This window comes from Bacillus rossius, chromosome 13 (assembly GCF_032445375.1).
Source record: "Bacillus rossius redtenbacheri isolate Brsri chromosome 13, Brsri_v3, whole genome shotgun sequence".
NCBI lineage: Eukaryota > Metazoa > Arthropoda > Insecta > Phasmatodea > Bacillidae > Bacillus > Bacillus rossius.
This window is the reverse complement of record NC_086340.1, coordinates 9,360,221-9,379,484: the sequence shown is the minus strand read 5'-3', so window position 1 is coordinate 9,379,484 and position 19,264 is coordinate 9,360,221. Positions and strand designations below refer to the sequence as shown.

The 19,264-nt window shown below is 40.2% G+C and overlaps 1 protein-coding gene across 3 annotated transcripts in view; it reads left to right on the top strand.

Annotated features, from left to right (window-relative positions):
* Window positions 1-19,264, top strand: part of LOC134538209 (ETS-like protein pointed) — a 506,080-nt gene that overhangs the window by 60,351 nt on the left and 426,465 nt on the right. For 2 of the 3 annotated variants that reach the window (XM_063379308.1, XM_063379307.1), the window contains exon 1: window positions 2,774-2,878. The exons of the other annotated variant lie outside the window; for it this stretch is intronic. In XM_063379308.1, the coding sequence (XP_063235378.1) occupies window positions 2,789-2,878 (90 nt within the window). In that variant the 5' untranslated portion in view covers window positions 2,774-2,788. Of the gene's footprint in view, window positions 1-2,773; window positions 2,879-19,264 lie in introns of those variants that run through there. 3 annotated transcript variants of the gene reach the window in all.

Genomic DNA, 19,264 nt, shown 5'->3' with positions numbered 1-19,264 from the left:
TTTCTTAGTGTTTAATAAAAGTAGCCATAGCTCATTAAAACGTTTTGGGAATGTTTACAATATAAATAAACTGAAGTTAGATTTAAAAATAAATTTCTAACATGAATAGAGCAGTTTTTCGTGTAATCGTTTCATCATCTTTTGCATCATACTGGAGCGTTTTCTTCACTTTTACTTCGTCAAATGAAAGAACAATGCGTTCGAAGTCTAGCAACGAAGAACGTGCTACATTCAAAAATTCAAACATGTTTACTAGGATACCTTTTCTCATGTCAAATGAAGATGCCCATCGTTTAAGAGTTGAAAGTTCAGGCAATGGGAAGTTAAGTTTCTGTTTTAAAAATAAATAACATCGCTTACTGAAATGACGCAAAGTGAAAGCGAGAGATATTTCCTCATTGGTCCAGTTTACTCTTTTTTTCAACGAAAGTAATGTCAATTTGATTTTTTGAAGAAGAAAAAAACACTCGAAAGAATATTCCGCATGCGGAACGCTAACGAAGAACGGTTTTTTTGTTTGTTTTAAGATGTACGTTTTCTTTTTTGAGTTTTTTCATGACATCCAAATTTAAAACTAACTTTCTTTCGGCAAGAAACAAATTTTCTTTAAGAATTTGGATTTCATTCCTAAGCATTTCAACCTAGTCATTGTTAGAACAAGACCTTGAATGCTTTAACTGACTACAAGAACAGGTTTCTTCCTCACTTACATATTCATTTGTATCTACAATTAATTTATATAAAAATTTTTTTTGTTTTCCCTGCATTTAACTCCGTCTTCTCGGCGCACACGACTTTCCAATGTTTCTACAGGTGTTGTAATTCCAAGTTTTAATGAAGGTACAGCATTTGGTTTAAGACTATTTAACAACTGAGCTTTCAAGTCGCGCTCGTAATCATCATCTGTAAAGTGCTCTGAACATATGTAAGTAGTTTTTGGATTCCCCTCACCATGACGTCGGCATTTCTGAACCCACACTTTCAACAGATGATCATCACATGGGAATCGATGATATTTTATATGATTTGTTTCAGGTAAAGATTTTGTTTTTACAAACTATTTGTACACACATCCTGGCATTGTAATGTTTAAATACAACTTGTTAACAGCGTTTAGCCTAACAAAACAAATTCACTTTAAATTCGTGTTCTTAACGTTTTGCCTGCTAGTTATAATTAACGAAGCACCTGTGCACTTATGATATAAGCAACACTAACATTTTATAACACACGCACTCTCAATTAAACTCCTCACAACAATAACTCCCCCTGCATTACGCTGTAGTTTGACACGTTATTACGAGCAGATGTGCTTGTAAACTAAGTAACTGATAGGAGCGGACGGGTTGGCAAGCCGAGCCGGGGCTGCAAGTGACGCGATGCGCAGAACGATGCGCAAGCGATCGAGGCAACCTCTCTCTAATAACCTTGGGGGGAGATAGGGTAAGGGGGATAATTTAACGTTGAATTATTTGAATTATTCCAGCCATAGTGGTTGCTTGTCTTTGGCGTTACTGAATTTTACCGTGGCTCACAAGTTGTATGTTGGTTCGTAATCACCAGATGCGGTACGTGTTTCGGTTAGGGCATTGAGAACACCGCAAGTATTAACGAGTGTTCGTAATCGGGGGGGGGGGGGGATGGACACCTTTTGGCGAGCGATAGTGGGCGGCGAGAGACTAACTTCGTGTGCGCAGATCGGATCATCAAACACCGGTGCATCCGGGATGGTGTTGTGCGTGCGGCGGACAAGTGAGTGGTTCGAACAGTAGAGAGAGCCGTGGTAGAGTCGAGCTCCAGGTGTAAGAGTATAAGGTGTGATCAATCCGTGGACAGACATTTATAATGTTGTAATATAATTAATATTGATGATGCTAGCCAATAAATAAGACTGTATTTATTTAATTGGGCTCTCATTACCGGACCTTTTCCCCCCCAAATTGTAACGATATCTGTCTCTCTGTACTTACTTACACTTTCTGTTCCGTGTAACTAGCCTCAAATTTGAAATGTTTTAAAAGAAGTACCGTTCTCAAACGCCACTTGCAAAGCATCATACGAAGTTTGTTTTGCGATACGTAAACCATTGTTACTTCCTTCTATTCTAGGACTCAAATTTGGAGACGAGTTATTTATGGCATACACCACACCGTACATGCTAACGGATTCCGCCGTGGCAGTTAACCATAGCTTCCTCGTCGTGTTTAGAACTGTCATTGTCTCGACCAGACTATAAGACCCGGCTCACACTTCATTTCGAAATCTACCCGGCTTCGTGAAAAGATGTGTTTTTTTTTTTTTTTATCCTCTCCTGTGGGCGAAGATGGCCGCCGGAGATCCCACAGGCGCGTCACGCCTGCCAACTCCTGGGGAAAGGGGGAAAAAAAGAAGGGGTGGGGGTGGGGGAAACAAAAGACGACGGGCGTGGATAGGCGTCTACGCGCCGCGCGTACCAAGAAACCGCTTCTGGGTGGATGACAGATCAACAAAACTGGAGGCAGCTATTTTCAAATGCTGCCTCTGTCCTATTCCCCCCCATCCTCCCACAGTTTTTTTTCCAGGCTAGTAGATGTGGGCCCGGGCGGCCCTCCCCTCTACGCCCTTCGTATCCCACCCCTTATTTCCCCTTCGACCTCCCCCCCTCCTTCCTGCTCGTGGGTTATGTCGGGTGTTTCATTCATGGTCGGGACGGCCGCCTCCATTCAGAAGGCGCGGCGCGGCCCGCCTGTGTACTACGCGCGGCGGAAACATCGGGTCGCGATGCGCCGGCGGTCCGGCGGCGGGTAGCATGGTGGCGGCGGTGGCGGCGGCGCGACTCGACGGCGGTGGAGGGGGCAGCTGGGCGCAAGCGCACCGGAACAGGAAGATCAGGAGCTCGGTAAACAACCCCCCCTTCTCTCTATCTCCTACTCCATCTCCTCCTCCACTCTTTGTTTCTCTCCCTTGCGTCGCAACGCTGTTTCTCCTGCCCCTCGCCCGGGTGACATCGCAAGTGGCACGGATTTGGCCCCGATTGCGTAGACGAAGTGGTCACGTGACTCGATCTATAAGCAATGAATAGGGGGGGGGGGGGGGGCATGCAGATTTCGCGAAAAGATTTCGAGACTAGACGGAAGTTAAAACACTTATAGCATCGTGTGTGTTTCGTGATCGGGTGAGTTTTTCCCAGGTACATGTATATTGTAACGACACCAATCACAGTGATTCAGTGCGGGAGCAAACGCGTCCATAGTGGCTCGGTCAAATAAGGCAGCGACTTCTCTCGCAGACGGCTGCCAATCGCAAGGAAGAAACCACAGGTGCGGGTGTACCTTGTTGCCGTCTAATAAGTGTTCAGATCTTTTCGCGAAAAATGACTGCCCCTAGTAATGAATGATTTGCGTCCAAATTAGCGGAGAGGCACGGAGATTTGGCGGATTATGTTTTTTTTGTCGCAAGGTAGACTGCAAACAGGCATGCCTTTTGCATTTGTTCGATGATTGGGCCGCAATTGTTTGGACACCCTCCCTCTACGACTTGAGGCCCAGTCAACCACCAGCCAGCAGTGGAGTGGAGGAATCGCATCTACCCCTTTCCGAGAGAGGGGGTAGTTTCTGCAGAAATGAATCAGCAAAAAGGAAAAGCATGTGTGTGAGGAGTATGTATGTATATGTGCGTATATATACTAATTTTATGAATTTTATGAATTTTAGCCTGACTCTAAAATTAACCTGTGAAATTTCCGGTTCCCTACAAATTAGATAGTTTTTCAAAAGTTAGACCAATGGTCTACACATCCTTCTGCCAGTGTCGTTCCGTCTACAGTTTTTGTAAATAAAACATTTTCTGTTGCTTCGCAAGTGACATTTGGGAAACGTGTTTCACTGCGCATACTACTTTTAAGAACTGTTAACTTTGATACAAGTTTAAAACCGAAAATATAACGTATTTCGTAAATTATTTTTCCCCCCTTAGTTGGTTATTATTGAATCTCATAAAATTACGAGTTAGTCATGTTGGTTTTAATGTTTTAACATTAAAATGAGACTCTTGTGTGTTATTCACGCTTTCAAAACTTATAAACGTAGTGTCAGTATATAAATAAATGTTATGGATTATTGCAGTTTGTTGCGATATTGGTCTTTAATAATGGTATTGCAATTATTTCAATGAAAACCATTACTAGTGAAATTTTGCAAGTTGGCGGTCAGGTATTTTTTTTTTATTTAGAGGATTTTAACCTTGTAACTCTTTAAATGTGTAAAAATGTTTTATGAGTAGTATTAATTTACTTGGCGATCCACATAAGTGGACGATGAATGCATCCAGATTCAAACCCAGTTAATCATAACTTTCAAATTAATAAATAACTGTCAAATTCGCACATAGAGTTACCGTATTCCCAGATCACGTTATAATCATTTATGAAAAAGGAAATATTTCCCAGGCGTATTTTTATAAATCAGCTTTTGTGATACACTAACACCCCAAAATGTTTTTTTTTTCTTTTCATAATAATGTTTTCTTGTGTACACCTGGAGTTAATACGTAAGGAGACTGCTTCTTATTATGCGCAGCTTTTTGACTTGGTGAACACAAGTGGGTTTAGTTAAAATGTTACAAATGTTCGCATGCATAAAAAAAAGGTTCTTCAGGACATGTGAAATATTTCTTGCGTGCATGACTACAGAATTGTTTCTGTTTAGAAACGTCACATTTTCATTGTAATAGCATCATCTTAGATTTTACTAAAGTGGAGACGGTAATTATGTTATTTTTCTTTAAGTACGTTGTCACGAATTTCTTAAAAATTAAAATTATGGAAATGCTTTATTTTACTGATTACTTTCGAATATTTATCTCACTAGCTTTAAAACTTCTAGTAAATTCCCTTCCGTCAATGTATTTCCACATGTATGCATGACCTATTTATTTCATACATATCGTACCACAAGTCGGAGAAACTGCTGGTGTTGGTCACGTATCGAACTGTCGATCCTGTTCCGACATTGGCTTCTATAGTCATTTTGGGTTAACCTTGTGTAGGCAGTGATAAAACAATGCAATAAGCACTAGTCGCAGTAGCGGTAAAGGTGGGTTAAGAATTGCCTTCACCCTAACTTGCTATCCCCGTAGATTAAGTTTTTCGAAGCTATCGTGCAAACGTTAACCGTTAACGGATTGGTTAATTTCCTCCAGCGCAACGGTTAGGATGTTCATTTTTTTTGTAGAGCCACGATTATGCCGTGGTTTTGTTTATCTAATTTTGTATTTGGGGCTGCCTACTTGACCCGTGACTGAACTTCTGTTTTTGATCAAATCGAAGTGAAGCATTGTAAATTTTTTGTAAAGTTGGAGGGGGGGAGAGGCATAGTTCGTGTTTCGGCGCGTTGTGGCTGACAGCAGCGTAGCTGGTCCGGCAAGCCACATGTGGCGTGTTTCGGGACGGCAGATGTGAGACAAGTTATCTCCGTTCTCTCTCTCTATCTCTCTCTGTCTCTCTCTGTATCACCCGCCCTCCCTATCTTCTCCCCCTCTTCTGGCAGCACCTCTCCCCTTATCTTCCCTCTTCTTTGTCACACGCACCAGCTAGCTTGGTCGCCCCGAGCGTATTGTGAATATATCCTAGCTGACATCTTCCTTTACCTATATATATTTATTTATGTATTGCCTTATTTTAAGTGACGAGGTTAAGGCGTAGCGCCTTATCTTACACTTAAGCACTTTCATCTTTACTAACTAGGTACGTGCAAAATAAACCTGAAAAAAATATTAAAGTCTAGACATACAAAAAAAATTGTCACAAATACGTTTAAATAAAAATTGAATTAACATATCAGTACAAATATGAAAATAACAAAAAAAAATAGCAATTAAGATACACATGAGCTACCTAAAGTATAATATATTTAAGGCATATTATAAAGAGGCTTCTTTTTGTCTATCTAGTGCTAAAGTTATAAAGATTGAAAGATATTTAATAATAACCTAAACATTTATGTAAGAACTAATGAAGACACAAATAAGGATGTCCACACACTATTCCTCCGTGATTGTAATAAAAAAAAAATTGTAATGCTCCATCTGTCATGACTGCCAGAACATTTTTTTTTCGAATGGTGTTTTAATGCATTGTATTACACACTATAAAATGACGTATCCAGGGACTTCATAAATTATTTTTTTTTCTTTGCACGAAATTTATGTATAGTAGCATTCTTAATTTTTTTTTAATTTCTTACTGTTTTTATTTATAGCTATTTTTAATTAGATAAGTATTTAATTATAAAATAAGGAAATTAATTGGAGAGAAAACTAGGCCTGCGTTGAAGGTGGCAGTGGTTTTGATTTTCTTTGATTATTTTACAAATTTTATTACAAATTTGTACGAACATCATGTAACATGAAGGGTGAGGGGTGGTGGGGAAGGTGAAACGGCTGTGAATTTTCCGAAATCTTTTACTTGTAACTTATTTTTTTTTTTATAATTCCTACACGTCAAATGTGGATATCAGGTTTCTGGGGAGTTGGTACGCACCTAGAGTCTTCCCGAACGCAAACCATTCCCAGTTTTAGTTAGATTAGGAAAACAAATTGGAAGTTGAAACGAGTCTCTTTTATGTGTTATACATAAAGAGGTTAATGCTCGTTTTTGACATTCATGACAAGCAAAAAATTACGTAAAAAAAAAAAAAAATCACAAATCTCGAAAAAACCTGTATTTTTCAAGCACGGGTTCGGATTTTTACCATCGCCAACCTAGAGTTTTTTTCCCCCTTACACAGCAACACTGATATTGGCTCGCAGCACAAAAGCCTGAAGTAGCCTTTTTTTAACTGATGAGTCAGAAACGATCGATAGACTTCCGCTGCACAATCATCACGAACACGCAAGTTGAAAACATTTTTTTTGCACTTGTAAGGTGCATGCATGGCTCCAACTGGCTACAATAGCTCCATTCAGCGGCGAGAGTTCAGTTATCTCGTGCAAAAGAACTTGTTGCAAGTAGTCCCGATTATCGATATGAGATGTCGTTTCGTGTTGTATTGAGTCAAAGGCCGTAAGGCTTTGAAGCTGGAGCTGAAATTTCTTTATTGCAAATAATATAAATTGTATTTAACACGTAACACTTGGCTTGGAATGGATAATGTTTAATCGAAGTTCTACAGCCATCGCAAAATCATGCCGCTGTCAAAAAAATTAAGTCTTTGAAATAACTGCTGATAACTCCTTTATTTACTACACACTTTCCTGAAGTGTTTTTTTATTCCCAATGATTTTAATTAAATCAGTTAATGCTAAGTGTACTATTGTTTCGAATGTTGTACCATGCATACCGAAAAATTCTGTTATGTAGAGTGAAATTACCCAAAGGTTAAAAAGATACACATGTAAAAATAACGACATATGTTTTTGCGTACGAGCCGAATGAATCCGTCCATATTATTTTTTCTAACGTGGAATTTGCAAACCTGCAGTAGAAATTTAGTCTGGTGACACATTGCTCGGTTTAGTTGTCAACAGAGAAAACAATTTTCTGTACTTTTACAAAATATTCCTTTGGAAACCACTTGCCAAGAAAAAGTTTGTAATTCTACAAGATTATTATTGTAATTTTTTTCAACATACCACGTTGGTTATTTCTTGCGAAAATTGGCGCACAATTTAAACTTTAATTGCTTTTTCATTCAACCATAATTTTTTTAAACCATGGAAAAGATAATCGAATATTCAACCACTTGATTTTTTTTGCAATCATGCTTATTTATGTGCGCAGTTGATACTGGAAAGATATTCGGGGAACGGTTTACAAATAACTTTTAACTATTTGTTGGTACGGGGGCAACACAAAGCATAAATGCCCGGATAAGAATCAGAATCCAGTATTACTGCGAACACTTTTTTTTAGTGATACAGTTGTTTTCATGCTAATGTAAAAATTTACAATATCTGTAAGTTTACATTATTATTAGAGACCGGAAAAATTCGCGAATTCATTTCGCGATAGGCTAAAATACAAATCGTTATACCTCAGTGCTGCCTCTGCTATTGGCTCACAACTCACCTGGATAACTCTGGGCCAATGAGAAACACCCAACCAAAGCTTTATCGAATCACAGGCTGCTACGCTGGAACGTCTCACAAGACAACAGCCAATAAGTGGGTGGCATTTGACCGAGTGTACGTAGAACAATGGAGTTCATCCTACAAGTCATTGAACCCGCGAATTTTTCTGGTCCCTAATTATTATTTGTGTTTTATTTAAAAAAAAAAAGTGAAGTGTGGATGTTTCGAGGGCGGAAGGCACAAGTAGGCGAGTGTATCACTCACTCTCGAGTTAACATACCTCGAGGTCTGTTCAGACGGACATAGTGAAGGGAAGTTGGGGGACAGATTTTAATGCATACAATTATTTATATTGAATAGGATTATGAGTTAGTCATGGGTAGTTTGCCCGCTTCAAAAGACGAAATACAAATAACAAATAATAGGCGACCCGTGCAGAAAGTTATGTGTGAGTATGATTAATAAACAGATAAAAAAAAGTTTTTTTTATGGTCTAGTGTGTGGAGTCTAGCAGGATATATAATTTAAAATACATTAATTTTGCAGGAATCTGTGTTGAAATCGGCAGGTATGATATCATGAAACGGAACAGCAAAGTAATGCATTGACGGAGGAAACGGAAACATCCAGACATAACCCACCGGCTCACTTCATCGTCACTCATGATTTTACCCTCCTCTCCTTTTTTTTTTTGGGAGGTAAAAAAGAGGGGGGGGGGGGGGGAATATAAATCGCCTTTACCTTCGATCGGAAACACCATCCCTGCTTTTGCTTAGAATAGGTGGGAAAAAAAAAAATCATCGTCACCGGTGCACATAGCTTCAGGAAAAACAATGCCATTTGAAAACTGCTCAAGATATCAGAACATATTCGAGTGATGCCTGTTTACGAAAAGAATTCAAAAAGACGATAAGGGCGGATGAGTAGTCATGTTTTCGTATTTCGTTTTCGAACTGGATTTTTTTTTTTTAATGGAAAAGGGCTATAAAACGCGTGTTTGCAGATTAATGTTTGAACATTATACGGCCCGGTAGAGATTCTTTAAAGCACTCAAACGGCTTGCATTTCTCTGCCACATGATGTTACGGATGCCGCTCAGATCTCATGGTTGTCCTATGAGTGGGAACCGGAAAAATTCGCGGATTCATTGACCTCTATGATAGCCTCCATTATCCTCTGAATTTCTCAAGTAAACATGCGTGTTCATTGGGTACTAAATTGTGAGGCGTCTCCACTGGGTAGCTTGTGATTCGACGCTTCTTTGGTCGATAGTCTCTCATTGGCCCAGAGAGCTCCAGTTAAACTGCGAGCCAATAGCAGAACCAGCAGAATTGTACACATGTTTGTATTTCAGCCTATCACGAAATGAATACGCGAATTTTTCCGGTCTCTACCTATGAGAATACTGCACGCCAGATCTGATCCTTGCGCTTAGAAGGCGATAAATACAGCGTTAGAAGCACCAGCCAGCATCGTACTCATCCCGCCTCATTAACATAAATATATCCCCGACTACGCAGGCCTCATTAATTTATCGCTACCTTTGTAAACTTTACCGTTAGGTACTGCGTTTGAACGTAAATTCGCAAGAATCTTTTTGGAATGTCAACGAAACCTTCAAAAAAATTATTTTTCTTCTTTCGCATGTTTATTCACAGTGTTTAAAACGAAACATAATGTACGCAAGAAGTCGGAATGAAGCGGTGGTTTTTCTACGAGGTTCCAGTTGTCTGCGACTTGGAAGAGCCTTTCGTCAGGTCGAGGAGCGAGCATTCTTCGTTAGAAAAGTCCGTAGATTTTACTGCGGGCAACTCTTACAGCGGTGTGTGAGCAGGGTGTCCACAAGGAAAAAAATATTTCGCACCAACTTAGGCGAGAAAAAAGTACTAGATTTGAAAGAAAAAAAAAGTACTAAATTATAATTTGTTATGGTTTTTAACAATTTAGGAAGTTGTTATGACATTGCAATGCTCTAACTTAAATATCACACCACACACACACACGCACACATACATTCCATAGATTTTTAAAAATAATTACGCTTAATAATAGAACATATTGGAGTTACTGTAATAATATTTAGAGCCACGGAAATTTCGCGGATTCATTTAGTCGCAAGCTAGAATGCAAACCTCCTAACTGTCGCACTGTGTTCATGATTGGACCGCAGTTATCTGGACACGCCCCTCTACAACCGTGAGCCAACGATGACCAGCTAGGAGAGAAGTAAGCGAATCAGGTAGTGCCAAATAACAAGGATAAAAATGTTCTCGCTAAGAAATAAACCAATGGGAAAGTAAACATGGGTCGAGCACACCTATAATTTTGAATTCTATCCTGAGGCCAGAGGAATCCGCGAAATTTCCGGGACTCTAATAATATTATATTAAAGAAAAAAAAGTACTAGATCTGAGCGTAAATGTACTTGACCACTAAAAATTTTATAAAAGTACTAGATCTAGTACGAAAAGCACTAACTGTGGACACCCTGTGTGTGAGAACTGGGTGATCACGCATCGACGCTGCTAAGTCGGGAGTTGTTTAGCCCATGGGGAGGGGGGGTTGGGTGGGGGATTGATACAGCTGCCTCGAGGGGTGTGATAAGCGCGCGCGTCGCGCCACAAAGACGCCGTTGTGTCCGCCGCGGGGCCGAGAGAGGACCGCGACCTTGGACGGGCCACGTCGTGCGCAGGTGCGTCTGCGCGGCGAGACACTACTACGCGTCTGGCACACGAGAGCGCGGGGCAGGCAAGCTCCGCTGAAACTGCTTCCACTCCACTGGGATTACAATACACGGAACCCGAATCTCGTTCACACGTATCCTCCCCACCTTGCTTTCGAAATCGCACTCGGCACAGCTCCGGTTCGAGTCCTGACTTGCAACTCCGCCAAATCACCCGACTCAACGCACGCACACCTCAGGGTCACCGACCATCCGTTGAAACCTAGGTGGCTAATTCCACAACAAGAGGCAGTTGAGCCCTTCACAGGCCCTCCGAAAACTAATACTTAGGGACACCTGTATTTCGCGAATACATTTCGTGTCAAGGTATTTCACAAAATACTGTAGCTTTTCTCCTGTGGTTTATTGGCTGAGGTCGGGGAGAGGTGTCGTCCCGCTCTTGACGGGGCCAATGAGAATGTGGTCACCGTACTGCTGCACCCTCACAATTTGCCATGACTAGAGACCCGGAAATTTCGCGGATTCTTCTGGCCTCAGGATAGAATTCAAAGTTAGTGTGCTCGACCCATGTTTATTTTCCCATTGTTTGATTTCTTAGCGAGAACATTTTTATCCTTGTTATTTGGCACTACCTGATTCGCTTACTTCTCTCCTAGCTGGGCATCATTGGCTCACGGTCGTAGACGGGCGTGTCCAAACAACTGCGTGCCAATCATGAACACAGTGCGAGAGTGTGAAGGTTTGCATTCTAGCTTGTGACTAAATGAATCCGCGAAATTTCCGGGTCTCTAGCCATGACTCTTCGAAAAAGCTACAGTGTTTTGTGAAATGCCTTGACATGAAATGAAATCGCGAAATACAGGTGTCCCTACAGTAATACTACCCGGCTGCACAAGAGCGAGACGCTGGCGCCACACGCATCCTTCCTCGTCCCTTCCCCTCGTGCTAGGTAGCCGAGGGCGCAGCTAGCCACGGACCTCTGTGCCGTCAGTTCCGCGGTTCCACGCCCGGACCTGGAGGCCCGTAGGCGGCTGAGACGACAGGACAATTATTGCAGTCCACCCTGTAGCGGTATCACCTGACTAGCCGACGAGGCTGGTCCTCCCGGCGAACACATCTCCTACCACGCCGACACATCCGCCCCGGGCACACACACGGTGCGCAGAGCTTCAGGAAAAACAACGCGATTACAAAACCGCACAAGATATCCGAGTGGGGTCTGCTTACGAAAGGCATTTAAGAGTTCGCTGACGGCCGAAAAGTACTTTTGATTTCGTTTTAAGTTTTGAAACTGTATTTTTAGAAGAGTTAAAATGGCTAAAACGCATGTTTTCAGAGTAAGGTTTGGGCGTAAAAAAAACCAGTACAGATTCTTGAAAGCACTTAAGGGACTTGCATTAAACCTTTATCTTCATTTCGCCGCCATATAATGTTACGGTCACCGCTCATGTGCACGACGAGAAGACTGCGCGCCAGTCCAGAGGAGACACCGCGCTAGAAGCACCAGCGAGCGTCGCGCCTCACTAACACAGATACACCCCTGACGATGCACACAGTAGCGCAGGGTATCTGCATCTAACGCCGCACCACCAACGAATCGACAGACACGGGTAAACAGGCAACGCGCAACCCCGAACCTCATTCATCTGATTTCCCCTTCCCATTTACGACAGTCAGCAATAACATATACTTCAACCACACATGGCGCGGGTTCGAGTCCCTTTTTGGAGCCAAACACTGTTGGAGCCAATGGCATTTGGAGGCATTGTGTCCTATCGCATATTGCGACGGTTCGTATGCTAATGTTGATTCTGGATTGCTATGTCTGCAGTCAGGACGATTTACCTCGTGGTTCGGAGACATCTGGTCTAGAGCCTGACATTGTAGGTACATGGCCTGACCTCGTAGTCCGAAGACTCTTGGCTGGAAGGTATTCCAAGTATCGAAAAAATTAGATTTCCATTGTAGGCACAGCGACAACGCATTTATTTCGTCGGACAGGTATATTGTATATAGTCTTGTATTGTAGAGAGAATGATTAATAAACTTCACAAAAGATGATGGGAAATAAAATTTAAAATTTATTTTAAGCTTTTGTTACCATTATCACTGAACGAGAATCGAACCAAGAACGGGAGTCGATCGAATAAATAATTATTTTAATGAATTTATATCTAGTTAATTACGAATTTCTAAGATGGTGGTTAATATGTTAACATCGGCTTACTGGAAGTTGATAGATGACGAATTTAAGCCTATTTGAGGACTCTACCATAAAATTTTTGAAATTATTTGTTTAAATTAAATTATTATTTTTTGCATCGATCAAGACTAGAATCGATCGAGTCAATCAACAAGTGATTTTATTTATCGATTTTGGAATCTTCCCCGATTTTCTAGCTTAATAAATGCAGATTTCCAAGATTGCGGCTAATATGCGGACATCCTGCCAATAAATTATTATTGTACCCTAGCGGGTGAAAATTAAACTATCATGGCAGCATCCTCTAGCAGATGAAAACAATATGGTGGCCTCCAGTAGACTAAAAAGAGATGGCGGACATAATGACATACTAGCTGGCAATATATCTATCTACCTTGGCATCGGTGGTGGGAGGTCAGTCTATTGGTTGCTTCCGTAGAGGAAGGATTCATTGCTTTTTTTTTTTTGCTCTCGCTGGGTTCAAACAGAAGACTCCATGATGTAGTGCCTTTTTTAATTAAAATTTTATTAAAATTATATTAAATATTTTTTTTAGAAATTTTAAAATATTCCCAATTTTTACGATAATACTTACGAGTTTTTAAGATGGCGGCCATGTCATCATAATACAAGTAGGCGGAATGTAATTTATTAAAAATTTTATTAATAAATATTTTATTAAGTTTAAAAGTTTTCCCGATTTTCTAGCATAAAAAATACTGATTTTCAAAGTGCAACGTTTCTAGAATTGTGACCTAAGCAATTTTTATAAAAAAATCTAAGTCTAAATTTACCTTTAACTAAATAAATTTTATTAATTAGCCTACATTAAAAATAATTATTACATTATAAAATTGTGGTGGCTAAAACTTTTGTGCTCTTTGCGTACATCTGACAACAGAGCACACGGAAAAAGATATTGCTCTGGAAAGAGATAGTAAACGCCCAATAAAATTCACACCGCTAACTAAAGATGAGATACGCTATATATAACAGATATATTTTGACATTTGTATATTATAAAATGCTTATCTCTCCCAGTGGTAAAATTTTCCGCGAGAGAGTACAGATTACGGCTCAGTTTTCTTATGCCTCTCTGGCCGCCTGTGATGGTTCGTTGCTCTACTGCGAAACCACGGGAAAATGTCTCTTGTCGATTACCACCATCTGTTTAAGCTTCAAGTGTGGTTTCATAACCCAGCGATCTGGGCATGCTGTCATGTCATTGCGTTTTAAGTAATGGAAATTAAGTCTTGCAATGTCTGCCATTTATATAGCTTTTTTTTTGTACTTGGTGTTCTCTAGAATTGTTATTTTGTTTCTAATTTGGAAGATATGGCCAGTAATAAAATTTAGTTTTAGATAATAAGCTTTATTTTAGTGTACCATCGTTTTGTTGGTTTTCAGAAAATTTGTTTTTTACTGATGTGATTTAGCATGAGTACCTATGTTTTTTAACATCATTAAAAAATTTGCGTACATAGTTTGTTAATTTAAACTAATTTTTTTATGGCTACACTTTTTTTTCTTGTATCACTGTTACAAAAGTCTGTTGAAAAGTAAATATACGACTTTCTACACTGTTATAAATTCTCACCTTCATTTTACTAAAAACACTGGTTACAAATTATCCAGGTATCTACATAAATTTATGGCTACCTTCGTAAATTTACAGACACTGAGTTCACTTATTTTGTACATTAATCCAAAATATATATATATTTTTTTGGTATATTAACACACCTGTCAAAAAACTTGTTAAAAACACTCTTCTTTTGTCCACTTGTTTGTTTACCTTTGTTTTTAAACTAAACATAAAACTCTGAAAACAAAACAAAAAATATATGGAGTTGTTTCTACGAAGATACAGTTCTTCGAAATTACGAAGAACCCTTCGAAATTTTTAGGTCGATTCTTCTTTGAAATGTCCGTAGATTCGCAGTATTTTCTAACAGCGTAGACGCGTCTTGCTGTCCGCAACTGTGTATCGTGCTTATCGCATTGCATATTCCACGAAAGCCCCTGCGAGATGAAAAGCGATAAGACTGACCTTGGCGCGCGAACCGCTCGCACTTTGCAACGCATGAGTTTGGTCCGTTCCGTCCATTGAACACACAGGCGCCCTTATTTCACGCGCGCGACAGTCCGTTCCGTTTCGGCACGAGCGCACGATTGACGCGATGAAATAAGACCTCGTGAGAACACTATACAGCTATATGGAATAATGAACTCTAATTGTTGCTGAAAATGAGAACTAATTTATAGACGAATGACGCATTAGTATGAAGGCTTCAGTACCTTTACAAATATATGAAAGGCTTCAATAATTTATATTGAGGTGAAATGCGAACAACAAATTTTCTGCAAGGAAACTTAGACGTGTGTTATTGCAGACATATCCGAAAAAAAGCTATCAACTGATTGTATATTTACTTATTCAAGCTGTATTTTAGGTCACACGCTGTATGTCCTATGAAACACACAAGAAAGATATGTATGCGAACACTCAGAAAACAAGCTGAAATCATGTGATGTCAAAAAAACAAAACACACACAGCACTCAAAATTCCGTGGAAGGAATTAGTCAAAAAATTATTACAGCACAGACGGACACAGTGTGCTAACAAAGACGATACAGTAGAAAAAAGAACAGATAAAAAAGATAAAAAAAACTACCTTGTACAAAACGACAAACAGAATAACTCAACGATGTTACTAACAGATGAAATAAACAATGCAACAACACAGAGAAACCATCGATGTGACAAAACAGGTGTTGTGGACACCACATCGATGTCAGCACAGATGAACATAGAAGGCTTCTTAAGACAACATTTGCGACGTTTCACTTGAAAACAGTATCCTCTATCAGGTTGTGTCTTATTGCTACTCTCTCGTCGTTCTTAGCCCACTGTGTCGGTCTGTGCTGTAATAATTATTTTTATTTTATTGAGGATTTCATACAGCATACAATGGAATCACCAATGGCATATGTCCAGTAATACATATTGAATCAATCTTCGCCATCGCAAAAACCATTCAAAGAAAGTGATAATAAATTACCCACGCCATTATCTTTTTATAGATGGCACTAGCAGCCGCACGTCTTAGTGAAAGAGTTTTGGCATCTAAGACATCTACAACATCCCATTATCTATAGCGGTCTGAGGCAAAGTTACGGATTGAAACTTGATCAAAGCAAACGTCATCCGTATATTTTTTCCACTGTCATTTTAAACTCTGTGAGATGTTACAGATTATCCGAGGTCACGGAAACATTGAACGTACGTATGAGACATTCTAACTTTTCCCGCGACTACCAAATAACGTGTCGACGTCACAACCACAGTGATATTTTCTCTAGGTTCTCCTTCATGAGGTAATGTAGGAAATAAATCTGGAATAGTCATGGAAATATAATTTCTAGATCAGGTAAATAAATGGAAGTGGTTACGCACAGGTCATACCGCATCACTGACAAACTAACTGTGCTATTCTTTTTGTGGTTTTTTTTGTGTCAGTGTTGGTGTGCAATTTTTTTTAGCAAATTAAATAGTTTAGCATTTGATGCCGAATTCTATCTGTGAATGTGCCTGGGAGTGCGATGTAAGAAACATCACATAGTGCGTAGGTTTTTTTAGGCGTTTTGTTTCTGAGTAGTTTGGTCACTACATTGAAGAATCCTCAATAGCACCGATGTAAGCTTATTATTGCTTTGTTCGTAATAAAATCATCACTGTATTGTTTGATCGCATCTCGCACACTCCTGGAAGGTCTGGACTGGTTGGCGTGGTCACACAGGCATGGGGGAAATGGGTACGCCATGTGATCGCGACTAGGGTAGTTTTGGGAAAGGCTGCACCTAGAGGCTGATGCAACCCAACTCAACGTCGTCGCCACACGTGGTCGACTCAAAAGGGCAACTAACTACCTACATCCTAAGAACGCCTCGGGATGCTTATCCAGTGTCTGGGACCCCTCAGAAGACTCGAGAGACGCTGTGATCTGACCGGAGCCAATCAGCGGGGACCACAGAACGTGGAGGGAGATACGGAAGTGCGACTCTTACATAGTGCTTTTTGACGTGACAACGTCTAATAATACGATGAACGCCGGCTGCACGCACGAAAAAGTGTCCCGTTACGATCATTGTTCCGTTATTCTGTGTCCCGTTACGCTGTCGGCGAGTGCAGTAATAATAGTTTATGTTACAATTGACTAAAAAATTATGGTGATGCATATAATTGATGATAGATATTTGATTACAGTTTATTTATATGAAAACTTGTTCATAATTATATTTAAACTTTATAGCTAAACGCCAGTTTTTAAAATTAATTACAAGTCATCTACACGTGAACTGTTTCGTCGACTGTTTATAAAGTGAAGTGAAAAGTTAATGTGGTTTTCATTGCTTATTACAACAACAATTTCGGCAATAAAGGTTAATTATTCTTGCATTTTAAAAATCTGATTACTAGTATAATTTCAAGTATTTATTCTTTTATTATTAAAATAAAAATGATTCAATTTTATTCATAAAAGTATGCAATCATTTCATCAATGTTTTGTTATGAGTATGACGTCACGTTAAACTATCGTCCGTAAACCGACTTTACAGACAACCAATTTTTTATTTTAAACAATATTATAATATTAAAATTGCCATCAATTAACAGTAAGTTTACAGCTAGACGTCTGGAATTTCAGTTATCCGAGCCCGAGCAAATTATGATATCCAGCCAACTCAAAAAGTGTAAGCGAGTTTTATGATTCTTGATAAGAGCCACGTACCGTGGAAACGAAAAGAACGAATCATTGGGAAGCCTTCATTTCACAGACGAGAGAGCCACACCCGAAAGTTCCCCGAAGTTCATGCTCCCTTTTTTGTTTACATGATTTCACAGTATCTTTAATGTTAGCTATCCTAACCAAATCAACCGTCCACAAAGCTTTTAAAGTATTTATAATGTAGCTAACCTAACCTAACTGACCATTAGTTATCATGAGTTACAATGAACAAAAAATAAAAAAAAACCGTAGATGCACGATCGGCGTTCTCTCTCTCGTCTGTGAAAAGAAGGCTTCCCCGAATCATTACGTGGAACCAGAGACCCGGAAATTTCGCGGATTCTTCTGGTCTCAGGATAGAATTCAAACATATGAGTGTGCTCGACCCATGTTTACTTTCCCATTGGTTGATTTCTTAGCGACAACATTTTTATCCTTGTTATTTGGCACTACCTGATTCGCTTACTCCTCTCCTAGCTGGAGACATCGTTGGCTCACGGTCGTAGACGGGGCGTGTCCAAACAACTGCGTGCCAATCATGAACACAGTGCGAGAGTGTGAAGGTTTGCATTCTAGCTTGCGACTAGATGAATACGCGAAATTTCCGGGTCTCTACGTGGAACTGATCCAGAACGAGTGGATCCGGCAAAGAGGGATCGCCTTGCCCGTCACGGGTGTGCCGGGTACACGCGCGCTCCGGGGCGGCGGAGGGTCGAATGGGGGAGAGCGGGAGGGTCGAATGGGGGAGCGGCAGGGCGGGCTCCGGAAATAGACGCTCGTCGGCAGCGACTCTTCGAGGCCGCGACGGCCCTGCTGACTGACGTCCGCGCGTCGCGGAATACGTGGCTGCACTGTCCCGACTCGCAGCTCGTAGTTGCAGGTCTCGGCGCAGATCACGCCAGTAGTGGCAGTCGCAAGGGGATTGCATACATGCATGTATCCGCCCTCCTCCTTGAAGTTAAGAACAAATTTTATGTAGAGACCGGAAAAATTTGCGAATTCATTTCGCGACAGGCTAAAATACAAATGATTATACCTCCGTGCTGCCTCTGCTATTGGTTCAAAACTCACCTGGATGACTCTGGGCCAATGAGAAACACCCAACCAAAGCTTTATCGAATCACAGGCTGGCTACACTGGAACGTCTCACAAGACAGCAGCCAATGAGTGGGTGGCATTTGACCGAGTGTACGTAGAACTATGGAGTTCATCCTACAGGTCATTGAACCCGCGAATTTTTCCGGTCCCTAATTATTTCCGATTTTTTTTTCTCTGTGAAAGCGCTATTTTTTTTATTTTTTTTTTTATTTTTTTTTGGTGATGTAGGTTGCGCTGCCGAATAAACCTGGTACAACAAGCTACATAGGAAGTCATTCATGTTGGGTTTGATAATGTAACAGTCCAAAACCTTGTTGTTGTTAACTTAAGTTATTTGAATACACAAATTTTAGTTTTATTTATTTATTTTCCAAATTCTCTACCTTCCTACCTAGAACCCTCTCCCTTTTTTTTTTCAAAGCAAAAAATAATCATTCCTTTAA